Raw genomic sequence first — 14,227 nt, 5'->3', positions numbered from 1 at the left:
AAAAAAAAAAAAAAAGGGAAAAAAAAAAAAAAAAAAAAAAAAGAAACCCCTCTTGTTACACTGATAATCTGCTGCCATGCCTTATGCTACCTTATCTTTGTATCCCTACAGACTGTGAGTTCCTTGGGGTCTGGGTTCTCTACTCCAGAGCCTTGAATCTAGTACTTGCTCTCTGACAGATCTTTGAAAAGTTGAACTGAATGTTTGGAAGGCAAATGCGTCCGATATACATATGTGCCTGTTGGTCAAAAGGCAGTGCTGCACATTCATTTTATCTAGTTAGAAGGCACAAACATGCAAAAGATTTCTTACAAAGTCCTGTAGCTTGCCTCACCCATTTACTAACTTCTTCCCTATTTCCTTCACCTAGGGAAGGACAACTGCTTCCCCCCAGGATGCCACAGGGAGCAGAGTTGGGAGGAACCCAAGTCAAGAAAGAAATAGGGCTAGTTCACATCCTCTGCTGTATCCACTAGCAGAGATCTTACACATAGTAAGGAGCCAACAACAGCAACTTTTCATACCCATGACTAAAGAAATTATGGCCTAAGAATTAACTTAGGGTGTCAGTAAAGGGTGGGGAAATAGGCACTTCATACCCTTCTGGTGGGAATGTAAATTGGCAATTTATATGAAAACCTAAAAGAAGTACACATCCTTTAGCCCACTAATTCCATTTCTAGATTATCCTAATAAAATAATATGAATTCCTGCAAAGTCTTATCTATGAGAATATTTGCCTAGAAAAAATTGGAACTAACTTAAGTGTCCAACAATGGGATTGATTTAATAATGTACGTATATATGTCCATCAGATAAAATTTTTTGTATCCGTTTAAAACAATGACATCAGGATATAGTAAATGAAAATACAGATTATAAAAAAAGATTACTTTCTTTTTGCTTCACTGATTTGTTGAATTTTCCCCAACAAACATGTATTTCGTTTGCAAACAGGAAAAAACTGACCTTCTAAATGTCATTTTAAAAAGGCAAAAACAAGAAGCTGACTACAGGGGTAAACCTGTTCCTTCCTGAAAGCACACACAGGAGGAAGACCCAAGATAGAGGTACAGATCTGAGGTCACTACAGGGTGGCAAATCTCTTCCCAGGAGCCTGGGGCTCAGCTCAGAGCACTGGGGTCCTACCAGTTCCTATCCCTTGGTAAAGCAAAGGAGTCAGAAAATAATTGTATTCCTATCACCTTCTGGAGCATTTACTGGAATCAAAAATCAAGACTGAGATCTAACCTCTACCCCTCTGTAGAGAAGGCACGCACAGCATACGATAAGTCCTCGGACATGCGTTTCCATGAGAAGTCAGAGAGGCAGGGATCAGGGTCTCAGGAGACCAGAGGACAAACAGGGCTCTGAGTGGCTTTGGGAAGAAGCTGGGGTGGGGGATGGACACAAACGGAGGTGAGGACACATCTTCGTGAGACAGAGACATGAGAGTGGAGCAGTCCTGGCCCAGGGAAGGTAGAGAGCAGGGCCTGTTTAAGGAATGGCGGCCAGTGCAGCAGCTGGGACATTCCACCCGCCGCCCAAGGCTAGGAGCGGGAAGGTCTGAAAGGTCTGAGGGTTTAGCCAAGGGAGTGACTCGGGCAGAGCTGTGTACTAGATTCCTCTGGTAGCTGTGTGGGACACCTAAAGGGAGGTGATCCCATGCCAGCCATGTTCTCGGGTTATGTGCATGTGGGTATTGGGGCAGATTGGCTGTTCCAGATGTGGATATAAGAAAACAGACAGAATGGAAACTCTTGTTTACTGGGTGGCTACTGGTTGCCTTTCAACACATTACCTCTTCTAATCCTTACAATAATCTAGTAAAAATCTTTATTTCCCCTAGTCTGTGATTGAGGAAAACTAGGTTCAGAGAGGTCAAGTAACTTACCTAAGGTCACACAGTTAATACACAACCAGCAGTGAACACAGCTCGTTTACCTCAGAAGCCTAAATACCCTGTCACCATGGGGAGAATTTAAAGGCTCCCATGGGTATGAGCCAGAGGCCTTCCTGTCTGACTCAGGTTGCAGGTGGGAGAACTAACTACCTGTCTCCATTTTCAGATTCAGGCAGTGCCCTGCTTTTTCCAGCCTACCTCACACCACAGCAAATGCAAATTAAAATATGAATACTGATATCAAAATAGCAGCCAAAGCTGGGATTTCTGTGATTGAGGCTGCAGTGTATTTTAATGTGTCTGGAGACAGGGAGCTGACAGATGTGTACTAAGGTGTGAAAATGTCTGTTCTACAAGAGTCTACCTAGATCTCCCTGCCCTGCACACGCTGACTCTCTGCCTTCAATAAGAAACGTCTGGCCAGAAACTCAAGCCTCTGCTAAACCAACTGTGAATTTGCTCCTTTCTATCACTGAGACTCTACATCAACAAAAGTGAGAACATGTGGTATTTCTTTTTCTCTGCCTGACTCTTTTCACTCAATATTATTCTATTCAAAATACTAAAAGACAAAGATTGCTAGATTTGTCTTTTAAAGATCAAGGATTTAGAAACTTTACAAAGGACTGTGAAATGGGCCCATTTGGTTAAATCATTTTCCCCCCTGCATTTTATTATTTCAAAGCAGGTGAACAATTCCATAAGATGTGAAAAAAGCAAGGAAGTGTTCAATGCTGAAGAACCTGGGCCTGGGGCGAGGGCATGAGGGGTAGGGCCCCTCAGCAAGCGGCAGCAGTTCCTAGGTTAGTGCTGAGGAGCTACATTTAGGTTAAAGGAGCCTGGAGCCTGGGACCCGGGCCCTCAGTGACACTGGCAGTTGTCTGGTACAGCCCTTGGAACTCAATTCTGTGGAGGGCAGGGGGGCCGCTTGCATAGGGGTGGGTGTAAACACACAGACACACTCAAGGCACAGAATCAATGGCGGGGGTGGAAGGGATGCTGGTCAGAATCTGACAGTTTTAAATAGTATGGTTGAATCATTTTGATACTGAAGAAAAATGATAAAAATTTCAGGGGTTCGTCAGTAGGCAAAAAAGGATGTCATTATGTGACTATCTTAATGTTCCCCGTAGATGAGGAGGAGCGTGTGTGTGGACACGGGGCGCTCTCATGCCAGCCTCGTCTGGTGCTGCAGTGCAATGCGATTTGTTGACAGCCACAAGCACAGCAGCCAGGCATTCTCCTGCGGGCCAGGTCTGGCAGGGAGACGCTCTAGAGGAAAGACTGCACTCTGCCTTAGAAAGCGGCCGCTGGGTAGTGTCTTTGCCATTTCTTCCTCTTCCTAATTTTGAGCAAGTCAGACTTCAAAAGAGGCCAGGCTATAAAGGAACTTGACCACCTTGCTCCATTTATCCAGAGAACTATGTTATCCATCCTTTTTTTGTTGTTGGGCTGAAGCAGAGCAGATATGGAATAAAGCTACACTACAGGATCTATTAACAATTATTTGCCAATGGTCACACAGATAATCCTGAAAGCTCCTATTTCAGAGGCTTTGAAAATCTGCAGCACAAATGAACAAGGGATGGAGAAGGGGCCCTGCTCAGTCATATTAGAGATGGACCCTCCATACACCATGTCGACCTCTCCACAGGTCAGCTCCACATTTTCTATTTGCAATTCAAACCCAAGGCGAGAGAGAAGAGGGCAGGACTGGGTTCTTGATTATATCTGTGAGGTCACCATTGCTATGCAGAGTTAGAGGTGGCCAGGCGGCGGCCCAGCACATTTGAAAATTGGATCTTTGTTGGGAACTGCCTCAATTTCATAGCAGAAACCAAACTTGAGATGTCTGTGTTAGACGCATCTGGGGAGCCACACAGATATGTTGCCATGTAAAGGGCAAGGGGCAGTGGGGAGGGGAACAAAAAAGTCAAGAAATATTTTCTATTGCAGTGAGAGAGGTCAGGCAAAGGCAAATCCTAAATTAGCTCAAGAAAGGGAGCTGGAGAGCACCAGAGACCCAAGTCCTGTATATACTGAACAATACTAGAGTTTCAATTACAAACAGCTCTCTTCCAAGAACAACTGCAAAATATCAAGTCTGTGGAAATCTATACGACCGAAGGGGGGAAAAGTGAAAATTGAAAAGGGTGCACTAATAGATCTGTCAACAGTCCAATGGTGACAAGCCACATTTCTATAAAATGCCTTCACCATTTGTGTCACCTGAAATGTACTGACACTCTCTGTAGAACATTATCTCCTGAAGCTATTCTTGAAAAGGCTGGCAGGGGGAAGAGGTGGGGAGGGGAAAATCTGCTTTATATACTCTCAAGGAATGGAAAGAGAGATGGCGTGAAAAGAACATGTCTAGATTGTTTAAATGAACCTTTGAATGGCCACACTGAAAAACCTGAGCTTAACTGCTTATTTGCAGAAATGTTACACATCATAAAAAGAAAATTTTCTTAAGGCCAAATGCTTGCACATATAAGTAGGAAGGTAAGGTGATGTCTCTAGCTTAACGGTCTGCAGAGAGCAAATCTGACCAATGACGGTACATCTGTCCTATGCCTGAGGAGGGACCCCTTTCTTTGCTTAACTTCAGGTAATATTCTAAGACCAACCAGAGCCTACAATCTAGATATCAAGGAGGGAAAATTCCCCCCTTCCCAAAACTCCATTTTATACCTGCAATCTAACTCAGCTACATGCAACTGGGATAGGAAATAAAAAGATATTTAGGGACTTAAATAACATCCAAGCAAAGAATGCCACCTGCCAGTCTCTGGCAAGGTGCAAGTGACTACAGTGAAGGTCCAGCTGGATTTACATTACAGGGTTTTTATTTCAGGATGCGATTCTCAGCTGCTAAAAATTCACTCTCAGCTGAAATTAAGAATTTAAATGCTTAGTCAGAGCAAATTATTTTCCAATTAAAAGAAAGGAATCAATTCCTTTGACCATTTTGAGTTAATTAGAGGTCCTTTCTGACTTCATAAAATTAAAATTGCTTTCAATTTTTATAAAACTGCCGAGCTAGACAAAGGCCCTTATTAGAATGATACATGTGGGGGTGTCAGGATAACGAAGTAAGTGATCCCAAACATCGTTTGTAGAGCAGAACACTTGTTTTATGAAGCCAGTGTGAAATACAGCAGTGGTAAGCACACGGATGCTGAAAGTCGATGGATCTGGAATCTAATCCTGACTCTGCTAGGCTCAAGCAGTGTGGCCATGGGCAAATTATTTCACCTCTGAACAGTAGTCCCTTTACTCATGAAATGGGAGTAATACCCCACGGTATTGTTTTAAGGATTAAAGGTGAAAGCTCCTAGCCTGGACTATCCTTAACAAGTGCTTAACGAAGAGGGGCAACACCGATAACAAGGACAATGTTCGAAATAATATATAAATGCCCTCCCTGTTATAGTAACCTCACTGTATGAGTCTAGAGATTCAGGTTGGGAGAATCTGAGCCAGGATGAAGCCACTATGATTTCACAAGAAGACAATCGGAGCCTCCCTGTCCCTGCATAGTCTCAAAAAACATAAACTGCTGGGCTCCTCTCATTTGACCCACCATGGTGAAGAGAGCCCGTAGCATGCCCCTAACCCACCCTTGTACCGTGTCGCATGGTGGCCATGTACATGCTGGAACTACAGCAGTCATTTCCCAGGAGATGATTCCTGGTTTTGATTAAGACCAGCCCTGGGCAGAGGTCAGCTGCAGGAGGGGGTGGGAAGGGACAGGGAGGCTGAGCCTTGTGAACCCCAGACGCCTGTCAACTCTGGCCCAGTGGGGCAGGAAAGGGACAGACCAACAGTAGTACTGAACTTGCTCACCTTTGTGGGATTAAGCCAGAGTCTTAATGTTATTTGAAGACAGTTTTTTGTCTGTGAATATTTATAACAGTGTGAAAACTCCTGGACAGCTGGTAATGTATTTTGAAGTGTGCTAACAACACTGTATCAAACAGCCCTCTATTGATCACATCATACTTTTTTGTGGCCACACATTTCATACACGGTGCTTATACATTTTGAATAAGAACTTCAAGTACCTTTTGCTTCAAGCGGTTTTTCACTTCTTTTATTCCCATTTTTGCATGATCTTTTGCCTGCATGAAAAATTAATTTAAGTTAAGATTCCCTTTCTGTTTCCAGCAGGGACTACGCTTGATTTCAGTCCGTCGAGAATTACCTTCTCTTATTACTAGAAAAAGGAAGGAAAAATGGGATCATCAAGTCGAAAACATAATGGCTATGAAAACAAATACAATGGTAAAAGGTTAAAAAAAAAAATCCCTTAAACAGGCTGCAGAGATTTTATTTTTTTGCATTTTGATAGCACAGGTTTTTTTTTTTTCCCTTCCTAAGCCCTTCTTCTGCTCTCTATAATTATTTATCTCAGCAGCTTGGTGACAGCTACTAGTAAGGGTAGAGCAGCAGCTTTTCTGGCTGCAAGAGTCAGAATATCCATTGTATTTCACTAGGGCAGGGCCTTAGGACCAATTTTCTATCCAGGCTGAACGGCCAGAACAGACACATTGCTGGGCTTCTTCAGTGCCATTTCATAAATCCCATTTCGGCAGACACCCTGACTTTTATTTATGTCATTTAGGTGCTGTTGGCAGCTATTCGCCCTATTAAAATAACTACAATTTAAGCACAGAAAGGACTAACAAAATTAAAAATGGAAATAAAACCACCCCACTTCAGTGGCTCAGGATTAAATTAGCAAGAGAAATCACAAGAGAAAAACAATACTTGAGGCTTATAAGAGACAGAGCATCAGGACCTGATGTGTTCTCTTATTTTCATGCTGCTGTGGGCATGAGTCTCACAAATAATGCACTTCCAATAGGGCAGCGATGAGAGAGATGATGAATAAGTTGGGACAAAAATCAGGGGGTGTGTCCCACCATGAATACTCTTCAGTAACCTGCAAAGGAGCTGCTTTATTTTGACATAATCGGGAAAGCTTTGCCAGAACACCTGACAGACTATGCCTCTGGGTCTCAGGGACGTGGGCATGGAGCAGCCTGAATTTTAGTCACCCACCCCACATCTTAAAAGCTAAAACCAGCAGCCTCTCATTTCTTTATTGCAGCAACTGTGAACGGCAACACCTTAAATTTAAAATGTCACTGAACTGGCCATAAAATATCAATGCTAAGTAATTCCAAAAGCACTGAGACCTTTAGGCAGTAGTATAGCAGCCCCTGGGTGGTCTCTGCAGTAGAGCATCAGGTATATTTAAGAGTCTTGTCATGTTCAGGAACCAATCTGTTTGGATCCTGAGTCCAAGACCAGTACTTACGAACTTGTAGACAGTCTTCATGGCTGGGTTTGCTTTTGTTTTCACAGTATTCAGAATTGCTCCGCTTCCTTTCTACAATAAAAATGTCAATTAACAACTTGGGTTGAAGATAGAGAAAGCCAAAGACAAAAAAGACCTCTTCTTAATCAAGTTAAGCAACATTTCAAGGCTGGCTGGTCACTGGTCCCGGGCAGTTACAGTTATGGTCACTGCAGAATGGCTCTGGGTGGGTGTTTGTGGGAGGGTGTGGACTAGAGATAAGGATGCGATAGCTGCTGAGGGGAGACTCTAGACTCAGTATTCTGCTCGATACCTGTACCCTGGCTGGAGGGAAGCGCAGCACAGGCCGTCTGAGGCAAGGGTTCCTGTAGTGCATTGAATTAACTCCCCCCCAAACTCCCTGAAACCTGAATTGTGACCCCCAAGTTTTATGTATTAGAAACTTAGCCCCCACTGTGACTGTTAAGAGGGTGGAAGATTCTATTATGGTAATTGAAAGGTGGAGCCTTGAAGGAGTGATTAGATTGTAGGACCATGTGGTAGTGAATGGACTAAAAACGGTGGTCAGGAGAGTGGCTCTGAGGGCTTTAAAAGAAGAGGAGAGTCTGCCTTTTATTCTCCCCTGCTCTCTCTGCTCCCACCATCTTGCAATGTGAGACCCCTGGGTCACTGTCGCCCCCACCAGATGGACTTTGGACTTTCTGGCCTCAGAAACTGTAAGCAATATTTATTTTCTTTATAAATCACCCAGTTCAGTGTACTTTATTATAAGCAATAAAAACGGACTAACACAGTTTCCCCCATAGTCACCTATATCTTTTCAAGAAATTCTAGTTAGCATAGACAATGCTCAGGTAAGTTTAATAACCCTGGACTCTACCAGGGACAGCAAGCCAAAAACAGGGTCCTGATCAACCAGGATCGTCTGGAAATACGCTACCCTCACCTACGCAACTTCCTTTCCTCACCTTGGTTTTCTCCATTGTTTTTTTAAGCCTCTCTGGTAGGCTGCCTTCCTTAACATCTAAATCTTGAGAAAAGCAAAGAAAAGCCATAATTATACCATGGCTTTGGTATAAATCCAACACACCAATTTGTCGGTCAGTCTTTGGAAGCAGGGGAGGAGGTTGGGGAGGGCAGGCTTCCCCACTTCCTAAAGGAGGCCGTGCAGGGATCTGAAGCACACAGGCCAAGTGTTCACAGTCGTTCATGAGTTCCTTCTTCAGTCTCATCCCTGCAGGCACGTTGTGAGGGCTCGCTGAGTGGACACCTTGTGTTATGCTCCGAGGCCACTGAGCCAACGGAGGCCTGGTTTCTGCCTTCAGATATCTCCAGTCTATGGGGGCACACCAGGGTAAATAACAGCGACACCAGGCAATGAGAGCTGCCCTGGCTGTGTGCACAAGGAGTGTAAGGACGCAGAGGTCTGGGGAGGCCTTAGAGGAAGAAACATTTGACCTGGTCCGTGAAGGATGAATAGGAGTTGATGTGGGGAACAGGAGGAAAAGAACGTTCCAGAGAGAGGAAATAGCACATAAGCACAAAAACTGAAAAGCCATGTCTTTTGTAGCGAGTGGGTACTGTACTGTATACAGTGTATCATGGAAGGAGTGGGAAGAGAGGCTGGGAGGCCAGATGGGTCAGCTCAGGAAGGGCCCAGAATGCCAGGCTAAGGGGTCTACGCTCTGGAGGGTTTTTAATCAAATGCATTGCATAATCAGACATGTGGTGGTTTGGAAAGATAATTCCAACAGATTCGAATGCAGAGACTGGAACCAGTGGGAATATAAGAGAATAAGATACAGTAATGAAATTATTGGCCTTAACTTACAGCACAATTTTTGGTAACTGCTTGCATTAGAAATATTGAACTTTAATTAAAAACATTATAATTTGACCTAGAAAGCATTGTGTTGTGGGACAATAGGAAATTTTCACCCACTCATTTATTCCATGCTGCTTTCCAAAATTACTCAGAATCCTACTTAAATGGTCCTTTGGAGCATTGAAACTCCCTTTATCAATCAATCAACAAGTCCTTATTGCTTGTCTCTGACTTGCCAAGCGCTGTGTTTGGCCATACGAGAAGAACAAAGGCTGCCTTTCATCGAGGAATTGCTTACTCTCGGCCAACTGCAGCCACTTCCAAGGGACCCGCCTCGGCAGCAGCACATTTGGCCCACAAGCAGGAGAGAACACTTATCATGTTATGCTGGAGTCGCCTGTTTACGTGTCTGCCTCCCCAACAAGATGGGGAGCTCCCCGGGGAAGGGCCTGTGTCCGCTGTATCCCCAGTCCCCAGCATAGTGCCTGGCACACAGTAGGCCTTCAGTACAGACTCACTGATGAAAGGCAAGAGTTTGAATTCTTCAGCAGCTTTGGAAGCCCTAAGTGGCCAGCTCCCGACACAATAAGAAATTGTGAGGGGATTAAAAAAATATCTCTCAGTGACATCTCCTCCATCTTCCCAGGAGCCTTTCCTGTGAAAAATAATGCATAGCAGCAAGAGGAACACATTTTTGGTTTTCCCATGTTCGTGATAATTGCACTGGTCCTAGAAGGAGGCCCCCAGAATACTCTAAGGTGACAACATTCCATTCAACACTGCCTGGCTGGCTTCCTGAAGAGGAGGAAGCCTCTCCTGCCTCTCTTTACCCTCACTAAGGGAAGACTTACAGTCCCATTCTTCTAGTCTTCACCTGGCTAGAAGAGAATGAGAATGGCCTGGTTTTAAAAACAAAAGCATCTCCAGCTGTGAGAATGGAGTGCTCTCGGCCTCAGGGCAGCCCTGTGGGTGGATGGGGAAGCAGAGGGCTGCCGAGAGGCTAAGGAGAGGCCCGGTGGCTCTGGAGGGTGCACTTACCCGGACTGTGGAGAGCCACTGGTGGTACAGCTTATCACTACCTGCGGAAGAAGTCACAGAGGCTGTTATTTAAAGAAATCACTTGCCCTCAGGAGTTCTTTAAGTTGTTTCCAGCATGCAGGACTTGGAAAAGTCAAAATCTGGAGAACCACGTGGAGGCTCCCTTGGAGGCTCCCGTGGAGGCTCCCATGTCCGCTCCCTGAAGGAGGCAGCAGCGAGTCACAGCCCCAGGTTTTCTTTCTCAGAGAGCTGATCACATCAGTGCCCGAGGGCAAACCTTCAAAAGCCTCCCTCCCCATGGCCTACTGGATAGAAGTCAGATGCCTTCGACCCCTCCCCCCTTCTCCAGTCTCATCCCATGGCCTCACCACCCTCTGCACTACCTGAGGCTCCAATCATGAGAAACTGCTAAAGTGCCCTAAGCGCTCTCAGCCCTCCAGGCCCCAGCAAATGCTGTTCCCCTGCCTGGTCACCATTCCCTACTCTCTCTGCTTAGTAACCTCAACAACCAGCACAGGTGTCATTTCCTCTGGAAGCTTCTCTTTACTCTGTCCTGTGAACAGCCCTGTAGAACAGGTAACACCCATTTAGAAGTACTGTGAGCCACATAAGAGCAAGCACCCCCAGGGCTGTGTGTCCCACACCCAGTCCTCAATACACTTGAATAGTGAGAGGGGAAAAAAAATGGTCGTTGGTGAACTCTGTTCACTTTATCTGGTGGAATAAGGAGGTCTCATCAGTACACAGCTTTTTTAGAAGCTCTGAATGACTAAACTTAGTTTAGCAACACATAAAGCCTGTCTTCCGCTTGGAACTCAAATTCAACTGTTAGAACACAACTCAAACCCTCCTTCCTTTGTCAAGTTCTCATTTTATGCAGTGAGAATTAATAGAGCCCTAATCTAACTGCACTGAAACCTGTTTCTACTCCTTTTCCTGCATTGGTTGAATTTTTATGTGTCTTCAGTTATGTATCTCTCTTTCCTACTCAGCTAAAAGTTCCTTAAGTAGAACTGGGTCTTCCATTTTTTACCCTGTGGCCTCTGGACACAGAAGATGTTGAAGAAATGCCTATCAATGATCCACTATTACTATCTGTAGACTCCTCCACACTGGTTTTCTTAATCAGCATAGGCTGGTAGGACCTGTAATACCCGTTGGTGGATGCTGTGTCTGGCTCTGTGAGCTTGCAAACTGCCATTTGGATTATCAGAATAGTCCAGACCAGGCACATAACCAGCAATAAGAGGGGGCCAGCAACATGATTATTATTATTTTGCATTATCATTGTTCTGACTTTGCTGTGAAAGACTGATGCTATGGGATTTGGAAAGAAGACCAGACTGGGATTCATGAGGCAGGGTCAACCACTAACACCTCTCTGGGCCTCAGATGCCACCTCTCAAAAATGAGAGGATAATCCCTCCAGTTCCACAGGTCTGCAGAGATCAGGCACAGGCAATGATGCTCATATTTTAAAGAAAACTGACTGCACACCTACCCTGTGCCAGGGACTGTCTTGGGTGACTGTACAAACTTTTCCATATTGACTCTGATTTAATCTCAGCAGGAATCCTGCGAGGTGGGCAATGTTACTCTCAGTGAATAGATAAGAAAACTTTAGCTAAAAGAGGTGAAATGACGTGACCAAGGCCTCACAGCTAGCAAGGAGGCAGAGTCCTGATCTGCATCCAGGTCTCCTAATTCGATATCTTGTGTGCTTTCCGCTGGATGACGCTGGCCACTCTGTTTAACTGAACTTTGTCTCCCCAGGGGAAGCAACTGACCTCAAGCCAGAGGACTTCACTTGGGCCAATGTGTGTCAGAAAGTGAAGAGGAATTCCCCAAACATTTCAAGGCCAAGGCTGAAATCAGTCTCTTCCTAACTCCCAATAAAGAAAAAAAGAAGTCACTGCCACTCCTTGCCAAACACACCCTAATCTATAGCAGCCACAACCCAGAAAGGAAAATGAAATGCTTCTCACCAGCATACTCGCCCATGTTGATCTCCTCTTCAAAAACATCACTGAAACCTTCACCAGAATTGAGAAGGTCTAATCGACCATCAATAAACTATAGAAAGAACAGAAGCAGAACAGCTTGTTCACTGAAACCTTCACCAGAATTGAGAAGGTCTAATCGACCATCAATAAACTATAGAAAGAAAGAACAGAAGCAGAACAGCTTGTACAAAGAAATAGGGGGGCAGCCATTCAGCTGGGCACCTTAGTGTACAACTAAAGAACAGCTATGTTTTCCGGGATAGGAAATGTCCTTTGAAACTGTGTTTTCAAAAAGTGAGTTTCAATAAGCAAGTTTCTAAAAACTGGCTCTGTGTTTATGGTAACCTGGAAAACCGCATGGCATATTTGCAAAGGGTTTGTCTGGTAGCTGGACACCCTCTTTACCCAGCCCACCTCCCATGAGCCACTTTAGTCTGGAGCCTGACTCCCATCCAGGCCTTCAGCCTCATGCTTAGAGTGGAGACAGCTGCAGAAATCCCGCTAGGAAGCCAGACACAGTCCATGTTTGGGAGGGCTAGGCACCTGTTTGAAGAGCTGCAGCTGCGTAGCATTCTGCAGGAACTGCCTCATGGCTCCGGAGCGATAGTGGGACACGAAGGCTTCCTCGCAGAAGGTGATGGGTTCCTCCTGGTCAATGCAGAGGGAGGAGGAGGATCAGAGACAGGGAGTGAGAGAGACGAGTTCTTTCGGCAGAGCTTCCACATCTGCTAATTTACCTAATCCTCATTAGTAGTTCTGTCCTATGGATGAGGAAGCTGTTTCAGGGAGGAAGAAGAATCATCCCCCAAAGTCACAGAGGGGGTAGGAGGCAGCAAAAACCAAAGGTTGGATTCCAACCCCCTCTCAACCCTTCCATATCAGTGACATTCATACTTCAACAGCAAGTTAGTGAAATATGCCCTTCAATGGGATGATTTTCAAACTTTTATTTTTTAGGAGAGCAACCCTTTATTCAGATAGAACCTTCTGCAAAAGGAGCCCTGACACAGAGAGCTCTGCTCTGGTGGGAGCTGGGGGCAGGGTGGTGGTGGCTGGGCTCCCCTTGCCTGGTGGCCTTCTCCGGCCTCCCACATCTCAGGTACTTTTGCAGTCCATAGGGCACCAGCCATGGAATGCAGTTTGAAAACCATTTACACAGTGATCTCAACCAATAGCAAATTTTAATTTAAAAATAATTATGACCAAAAATAAAATTTACCATCCAATTTTGTGCTTATGCTCTTTGATAAGGAAGTTTGCTTTTACCAAACTACATTTTATGAGTCAAGATAACTGTACCCTAAGCTTAAAGAAAAATCCTATCCTTGTGTAGTTAGCATCTCCATCTTTCTTTGAACACAGTTGGGTGCTTATCTACACAGACAAGTCTTTAATTTCTGTGGTATATTCTCAATTCTGAGAGATCAGACTTTCATATCCTTAGCTGAATTAAGGGTAACCCGTCCCTGTTCAGGCTTGATGGCAAACATGAACACGTTTGAAGCTCCACTTTTATCCAGCTTTAATGAGTTACATGAGTGTTAAATTTACTGCCTAGCTTCTGTAAGTTCCAAGAGTTCCTCCTCATTTAATCTAGCCAATATTAGCTCAGCAACTGAGCAGATTTTTTGCGCAAAGGCTGCAAAGATGACCCAAAAATATTAGTGCAGGTTGGGGGAATATTTATCTTTATACAGTTATGCCCTACCTAATTTTACAAAGGATCTGAGGCAGCTTACATGAACATCTAAAACAACAACAAAAAAATCAGGACTGGAAAATAAATACATAAAATGTATTTATTTGGGAAAAGAGTATCTGGATATGTAGGTCCTATATGGTTTCTAAAATTAAATTACAAAATTAGCTCTGTGCTTCCTGGCTGCCAAAACAAGCAGGAAAACAATGCAAACTTCACATTGTGTACCAGAAAAAAAAAAAAAAAAAAAAAGCCTACTAGTTCCTGGGGAAAAAGACAGAGCTTTTCATTATATTTATTACTTTGGCATGGATTTACAAATATTCTTTGCTGAACAGCTGAGAGACCAGCTAATGATAACCAACAGAAGCCCAGCTAGAATTTCATGCCCATGGCTTGGAAGTTTTGCTTCTTATCCTTGGGACTATAGCAG

General features: G+C 44.4%; 1 protein-coding gene across 1 annotated transcript in view; it reads right to left on the bottom strand.

Moving 5' to 3' along the window:
• Positions 1-14,227, bottom strand: part of DENND1A (DENN/MADD domain containing 1A) — a 462,953-nt gene that overhangs the window by 53,906 nt on the left and 394,820 nt on the right. The window contains exons 13-17 of the mRNA XM_008568329.1: positions 12,639-12,743; positions 12,078-12,165; positions 10,093-10,133; positions 7,230-7,301; positions 5,971-6,027 (exon numbers count right to left, since the gene is read on the bottom strand). Of these exons, the coding sequence (XP_008566551.1) occupies positions 5,971-6,027; positions 7,230-7,301; positions 10,093-10,133; positions 12,078-12,165; positions 12,639-12,743 (363 nt within the window). The remainder of the gene's footprint in view (positions 1-5,970; positions 6,028-7,229; positions 7,302-10,092; positions 10,134-12,077; positions 12,166-12,638; positions 12,744-14,227) is intronic.

The sequence above is a fragment of the Galeopterus variegatus genome, unplaced genomic scaffold, assembly GCF_000696425.1.
Source record: "Galeopterus variegatus unplaced genomic scaffold, G_variegatus-3.0.2 Scaffold400, whole genome shotgun sequence".
In the NCBI taxonomy this organism is placed as follows: Eukaryota; Metazoa; Chordata; class Mammalia; order Dermoptera; family Cynocephalidae; genus Galeopterus; species Galeopterus variegatus.
The sequence above is the reverse complement of the archived record's forward strand: the minus strand, read 5'-3'. Positions and strand labels throughout refer to the sequence as shown.